We start from the raw sequence: 7,594 nt of genomic DNA on the forward strand, positions 1-7,594 counted from the left end.
TACAAACGTTGGTCATCTGGCGAGACTAGATATCTCTTGCAAGTGCTCATTGGCCGCATTCTCCAATCCCCTGAAGCAAATCGTGTTTGGCCAAGAACACACTTCCGCATAAGGCTCTGCTGGCTGGTCTCTCAAGCAGATGTACCTTGGTTTGCCAAGCTTGAGAAGTTGGGATGAGAATCAAGAGCAGAACTTAACCAACACTCTGATTCACTTTTATCCCCCCCATCAGCTGAAGAATATCTCACTCAAAAGCTAGCACTCTCCAAAAAACCAACAAGTATCTAGGAGAGTCAAAGATTCCCAGAAGTGTGCACAGCTGCTTGTCCTACGCTTAGGAAGCTTAAGGAACAGATGACACGGCGGACATTTCTATGTTGCTGTGTACCAACTACCTTCAGGGGCCGCAGTCACTTCTCACGGGGGCTATAATCGCGCAAGAAGATTTTCTCCGCTAAGCGTTGTTAGGCTAGCGGTAAACTGGGGCCTTGCCATCAAGGAACTTGGCCTCGTCAGGGGTTCGACTCCCCTACAACGCAATTATCCGAATTGAGCAGAGGTCTCATTTTGCTCACTGGACCTTTTTGCTCAATTGATCTTTTTCACTTGACCTTTTTGTTCATTTGACCTTTTCGGGACAAAAATATGTCATAGATCGAAACCCACGTTGGTTGTTTGGTAAGCACTAGTCCACTCTGGGGCTTTGAGGAGAAGGGAGCACACGATGATACAACGATCTGAGGGATCAGCCACACTCGTGTTTAGATCCATGGACCCTTCTTTTATTTTGGAATTCAGACGCGTGCCCACAGGCTCCATTCAGTCACATTGAGATGATTCTTGCCATCGAATTGGAAACAATTGGCCCTGTAGAATTGCCTTGCCTCGGACATCCCACCCTCTTGACATGGTCACATAAAAAAACAAAAGAGTAAAAAAAAACGCGGCTTGGAAGAGATGGATTAGTGGAACTTGTTTCGGACCAAGTGTACTAAGCAAGTCAGTAACGAGTGCTGATCGAAGTAATCAAGAGACGCTGATTTCAGTTTCTGATTGGCCCGATCCTAGAGAGCAAAGAAGCGACGACGTCAGATTCCTGGAGCGGGCGCTTGGGTTTTGCGTGGAAGCAGCGAACGAGGGAAGAGAGAGCAGACACGCACCAGGGAGGCCGCGATGTCTTGAGCCTTGCCGTCCGCGGACGGGTGCTCGGGGTTGTTTCGAGTGGGGTTTCGAGGCTGGTTGTGCGGCTGGGCGCGGGGAGGCTCGGAGGCGGAAGCCGAGCCAGGAGGCGGCCGATCGGCCCCGTCGTCGCCGTCGTCGTCGTCCGGCCCTCTGTCACTAAGACCCCCTGCGGCTGGGGGATGGTGGGAGGGGAGGAAATCGGAGAGCGAGGAGGAGGGGTCGAGCTGGAACTGGAGGTGCCGCAGATCGAGCAGCTCTTCCGCTTCTTCTTGCGGTGGGTGGGCGTGGAGCTGTTCGAGCTGAGGTTGTATGGGCTGGGGGCGAGTTGAGGGGCTGGTGGGAGGCGCGGGGGCGAGCCGGGACTGCAGGTCTCTCCAGACGTCCGGCCGGGAGGACCATTCGAGGCCGGCGGAGCCGCCGGGCAGCGGCTGTGGAGAGGAGGGATACTCTTCGCAGGGATGGTGGGCATGGGAGGCGCGTTTCTGGACGCTGAGGAAGATGAGCCGCAGCAGGCGGCGGTCCTTGAACCTTCGCGGGCTGCCGAAGGCTTCCAGGAAGCGGATCATGGTCTGGAGGCGGCGGACGAGGCGGTCGAAGGCCTGCTCGGCCCGCCGGTTCCCTCTCGATGACTGCTTGACCGGTCACTGAGAGGGACTCTACACCCTCTCGATAACCGGTCAACCACTCATCAAGAGGGTGTAGAATCATCCGGTCATTGAGAGGGACTCACCCTCTCGATGAGTGGTTGACCGGACATCGAGAGGGTGTAGAGTCCCTCTCGATGACTGGTTTCAACCAGTCATGGAGAGGGTGTAGAATCCCTCTCGATGACTTGTCCGGTCGTCGAGAGGGTGTAGAGTCCCTCTTGATGACTGGTCGGGTCATCGAGAGGTGAAGTCCTCTTCGACGACCGGTTGAATGGTCATCGAGAGGGTGTCCTCTGGATGGCCTGTCAAACCGGCCATCCAGAAGTTGATGCGTGCTCTTCGATGACCGGTAATTGACCGGTCATCGGGAGGTTGTGTACACCACAGGAGCGATCGAGAGAACTCGGGACGTTCCCAGAACGGTTGCAGGAATCACGCGTCCTAGCAACCGCTAGGACCGCCATGAAACGTTAAGGTCGTCTCGTTGGCCGTAGGACACTTTTTAGACATCATTTTTTCATTGACGTCCTTGCCGACCGCGGTGGTTGCAGCATCTGGGGTTGCTAGGACGTCAAAGTCCTCTTGACGGAAGGCTTGGTGTTGAGAGGACGATGGCCTCAACCCAGCCGTTCTCGGGATACCTGGGTTATCCTGACGCTTTCACTGATAGGACACTTGGGTTGCAAGGACAGCCTGCTCAAGCGTCCAAACAACGCTTTGAGGACATGATCGTCAATAGGATGCTTGGGTTCCTGGGACGTCTTGACAAAACGTCAAAAAGATGTTTTCATTAACCAAAAATTCCCGTTGACAGCAAGGTCACCCAACTTGGGCGTTGCTAGAACAGGATAGTCCGACCAACCAGTTCTCAACGCTCAGGTTGCAGTTTTTTTTTTTTGCTTTCCTGCGCCCACCTGCAAAGATGCTTTGCCAAGTGAGTGTTCAAGAAGACAGCTTGATTTTAACTTTTTTTCTTTTTTTTTTGGACCTACTTCGCGCAGCAGCGGAAAACTCTTCGCGCACAGAATCGACCGTCCCCCGACGTCGAGCCCGCTGTGCGCAAAGAGTTTTCCGCTGCTGCGCAAAGTAGGTCCGTTTTTTTTACCTTCAATGTTTTTTTTGTGGAAAGGTGGAAGCAATCTGGTTCGCTTCGGTATACAGGGTGCAATTCCACTGGATAGGTATAGCTAGTGTTGTGTAGTACAAGGGGGAAGAAGCTCCTTGGGAGGAAGCCTGTGGGCAGAATCAGCTGTGGGTTCAAGCTTGGAGAGTTCCTTTTGCCAATTGGCACCTACAAGATTGACCCCTTGCCAACGTTGTGGGCTCAATCCCTCGACACTCTTCTAGAGCACAGAGGGAAAGGCGTCAACCTAACGTTGCCGGAGTGATTGGCAAACAAAGGTGCAGAACCCTCATTGGTCCAGCAACATCGGTGCGCCCGCTCCTCTTTGCCGGGATGCTGCTGTGACAACTGAAACCACGCCAACCCATATTTTCGTGGTAATTTCTGACCGCGTCAGAACGTTGCCCCCTGCGGAGGAAAGCAACATTTGGGGGACGCAAAGATGGAGTGTCAACAGAACGTTGACCTGCTCCTGTGGTGTAGTACTCCCTACACCACGGGGCGCATTCCTTGAAATGCGCTGAATCCCGCGGACGTTTCTGACTGAGAAATGTCCAGAGGATGTCCGTGGAGCATCCAGCGGACACAAGGGGCAATGAGCATCACTCGGACGCTTTCAGAAGCGTCCAAGTGATGCTTTGTCCTTCAAACCATTGGGTGGACATCAAAAATTGCCGCCGTCCATTGGATACTCTCAAATTGAGAGTGTCCAATGGACATCTTGACAGTCCAAACACACTGAATCAGGTCATCTCTCAATGACCGGTCTGTGCTGGTCATTGAGGGGACTCAGGTCTCCTCTTGATGACCAGTCTCTACCGGTCATTGAGAGGGTCTCGCCGGTCTTCAAGGGGAATCATGAGAGTGTCTGGTGGACACCAAAACTGGCGAACCTGAAACGTTCCACAGTAATACTTCAAGGTGCCATGACAATGTGTAATTATAAGTTACCAAGTGCTCATAATGAGGATGCCCATGAGTAACAGCTGTTTTGAGGATTGTTCTCAAGAGCAAATAAAAATTCATAATGATTGACATTAATCAGTGTCACCACCAGCAACAAAAAGGCTACGTACTTCAGCCTTTGCTTGAAGTTGTCAAAGTTGCACTCTACCCTGAAGCACCATTTTCTTTCATAAGGTACAAGGCAGCAGCTGTTCCCGCCAGCCCTCCGCATATTTACATTGCTCATATCTATTGAGATTACATCGAATATTATGACTATTTACACATTATGCCCGTTCATCTGATCTGCTTCTTCTCCTTTATACTTGGACAGCTGTCCCATACTATATCCAACACTTTGTAGCATCTCTCTCTGAAAAGTTCAAGATAGTTGGAAGTACTATGTATATGTAGAGTCCTTCAATGATTTGCCTCGGTCAGCAATGCACACACTTGCTTTAAATGTTGCCACCCCACCATCTTGAATTCCTCAACTAGCTTATTTACCTCACTTCTGTTCATGCGACCCTTCTCAGAAACTCCAGGTATGTTGTGCGGTGGGGTGACGGATACATTGACCAAGTACTCCTTGACCATTGTCAGAATCGAATGCATGCAAAGCATGAACCTCTCCATCAGCATCGGTGATGTCTCATTTGCAAACTCTGTTTGGTTTTCTTTCTTCTTCAATATCTTCATCAACTGCTTCAACGCTGATTTCCCGGACTCCTCAGACTTCTGGTTCAACCGCAAACACTCCTCAACTGAATTGCCGAGGTTTGAGAGGCCATTGTTTAGAGTGGCAACCACAAGCGGCATTGAAGATGACAAAGCAGCCCAACGCTTCCGTTGCTTCTTTGAAGGGGGTTGATGTGACTGGATCTCATTGTCATCAGTATTGCCACGCTTCAGTGGCCAAGCATTGTGATTCCCGGAGACTTTGACATCAGAATCAATGGTTGTGACCTTGGAACCGATGATTTGGATGTCTGGGTCGATTAGGTCAATTCTTGAACGGACAACCTTGATGTCAGAGGTATAGTCTTCACTTTGAGCAAACGGATGAGCTGGTGTGACCGTGTGAGTTTGAATGGTTTGTCGTTCTTGGCCCACTGCCATCTCAACGACTAGCAGCTGGTTTTGGCGGGCCAGGAAATACATGTGTTTGCATGTACTGCAATATTGAGTGTAGTAAGCACATGTACAGCTTGTGAGGTGACCAATGCCACTAGGACCGGTATCGTCAAGACCAATCGTGTATGCCTCTAGAGTTGGATTTTTGAACAAGCTGATGAAGTACTACCATTGCAGCTCCATAGCACGTTGTTAGATTTCTGTTTTGAAAAAAAGGGATGCTTTCTATGGTACTCACATGATCCATTGTCTTGAACCACTGTATCCCCAAGAGGGCAAGAAGATCAGCGGAGTAACTGTTGGCGGTGGCCTTCGCCCAACGTTGGAATTTGTTGGTTGTTTGGGATGCAAACCCGTTCTTGACCTCCATTTGAGTCCAACAAAAGTTGAGCTTGACTTCATCTACAAATATTTGTACAACCTTGTCTATGCGTTGGCGGTCCTTGAAGGGGATATACTGAGACTTGAGCACTCTATGCCATGCCTCGGTATAGTTGTTAGTGTGTATACCCTGGTGTGCGGTCTAAAACAAGATGATCAACTGGTTGAATGTAGTCAAAAGATAAGCTTATATTATAACTTACAGTTCAAAAGGCAATTGACCAGTGGTGGATCTTTCCTCCCCACTGGTTGGTGATGTTGATATCTATGTGACATCCCTCTAGCAACATGTCCTGTTACTTTCCAGTTTATTCCTCAATGACATCATCAACTCGATTGATGCTGATGTTGTCATTGCTTACGCTCGTCCCTCTAAAAAACCTTCACTCCAAAATCTCCGCTCGACCCTCTTCCTTCGGATGTATAAACTTGCTTGTTTATCATCCTTTAGAGTTTCCCTTGGGGAACTGAAAATATACTATTCGTCCTATCTTAGCAATCTCCACATCATCATTACTTTTGCTATTTGTTCCTCCACGTTCAACTTCATCACTTGTCGACATCTTATTGAGATCATCTTGTGTTTCTCGATTCATTCTTGCTATCCCCTTCCTTTCGACACTCCACCAATACTTGCTTCTAGCGACTTCATCTCTTATTCCTCCAACCATCATTGTCCATTAGGCTGTTGCTTATCCCTTCTATTTGACTACTTGCCGACTTTTGTCCTCCAGTTTCAGGACATCTCACTCCAGTAGGTCTTCACTTGACAACCATCTGATCTCTTTGACTTCTCATCTCAACCTTCTGAGCTGACTTCCTGTTCTTAGTCTTCTTCCTCACTTTGTCCTATTGTGTCTTCTCGTGCATCCCTTGTCCCTTTTTCCTTGTTGTCTTTGCCTTAAGGTACATTTCTTATTTCTTTCTTTTTTCTCATGTATTTCTTGCATCATGTAACTTACTCAAAATAAACTCTTAAGTTTGACTATTCACAGGTGACGTACGTAGCAAAACCGGGGCTGATGGCTCCCCACTTGAATAGGAAAGTGGCAAGGCAGGCGTTTGGATCCAAGCTAGAGTAAATGATTGAGCGGAAGTCAGACATTGCTTTGTCTGCTCAGTCTCATAGGTATGTCTTTGCCTGGGCCTTGAATGCTTTCAGAACGTGAAACAAGCACCAATAGTGATTTGGTGCTTGCTCTGCTAGATCCTCGTAGACATGTGTGACAGCATTGGTGATTTCCAATGCACAATCACTCATGACTGACCAAGGGACAAAACCTGTACTGCTGCGTAGCCACTGTAGTATCCGTGTGAGTGGTGGTCTGAAAAAAATGAGTGGAAACATGTCAGCCGCGGTTGATTATGGGAAGATTGAAATGAATGACTTACTCTGCAAGCAAGGCAGTGAAGGCCCAAGCAACCGGAAGTCCTTTCCCAACAATGGGGTCCTGGATTAAAAGTGTATAAAGACTTATCTTCTTACCTTTGGATAGGAAGTAATTGCTGACGGTGTTGTGAGTTGCATCAACCATGATCATGTTGGTACCATGCTCAATTAAGTTCTTCTTCTTCCAGGACAACTGGAAAGCAAAGACAAAGTTGGCAGAATCCTGGATGTGGACAAGTGTGTTCCATCCCTTGTTTAAAAGCTCTTCGTTCCGTATTAATAGCGACTTGAATACATTACGGTCTTGTTTCGCCAGAACTGTCATGCGTGTGGAGATCAGATACCGTACCCGGTTGTAGATAATGCCAGCAGCCTTGGGTTTGACACTGGCTGATACGAGCTGATGAAAAAATGTCAGCAAAGAGAATTCATCCCGCTAGTATGAACAGTGAAAGACTTACATCATGGATGTCCGAGACCCGCATGAGCTTCTGATGAGCTAAACTCAGACTGATGGAAGTGGGCATGAGGCAATGGTGAGTGACAATGAGTGTGAAAGGATAAGTAATCATTGAGCACATGAAGAGAAGAAGAGAAAAGACAAGAGAAAAGAAAAGAAAGGAAAAATAAAAGAAAGAAACAAAGAAAGGACTCTACCTGATGGAAGCGGGCACGAGGCAATGGTGAGTGACAATGAGTGTGAAAGGATGAGGGAGAAGTCCTTCCACGCCCGCTGCATCAGGTAGACTAACTACAATGTGTGAAATGTGAGTGACATGGAGACAACATGTA

The 7,594-nt window shown here is 48.5% G+C and overlaps 2 protein-coding genes across 2 annotated transcripts; both read right to left on the bottom strand.

Annotated features, from left to right (window-relative positions):
- Positions 1-962: 962 nt before the first annotated feature.
- PtA15_1A336 (uncharacterized protein) lies at positions 963-1,748 on the bottom strand (the record flags this gene model as incomplete). Its single annotated transcript, XM_053165353.1, has 2 exons — positions 963-1,064; positions 1,161-1,748. 2 exons carry the CDS (start codon positions 1,746-1,748, stop codon positions 963-965), a joined length of 690 nt encoding a protein of 229 aa, XP_053016553.1.
- A 2,569-nt stretch (positions 1,749-4,317) lies between these two features.
- PtA15_1A337 (uncharacterized protein) lies at positions 4,318-7,287 on the bottom strand (the record flags this gene model as incomplete). Its single annotated transcript, XM_053165354.1, has 3 exons — positions 4,318-5,196; positions 5,270-5,290; positions 7,264-7,287. 3 exons carry the CDS (start codon positions 7,285-7,287, stop codon positions 4,318-4,320), a joined length of 924 nt encoding a protein of 307 aa, XP_053016554.1.
- Between the last annotated feature and the right edge of the window lie 307 nt (positions 7,288-7,594).

Source organism: Puccinia triticina, chromosome 1A (genome assembly GCF_026914185.1).
Source record: "Puccinia triticina chromosome 1A, complete sequence".
NCBI classification, from domain to species: Eukaryota; Fungi; Basidiomycota; class Pucciniomycetes; order Pucciniales; family Pucciniaceae; genus Puccinia; species Puccinia triticina.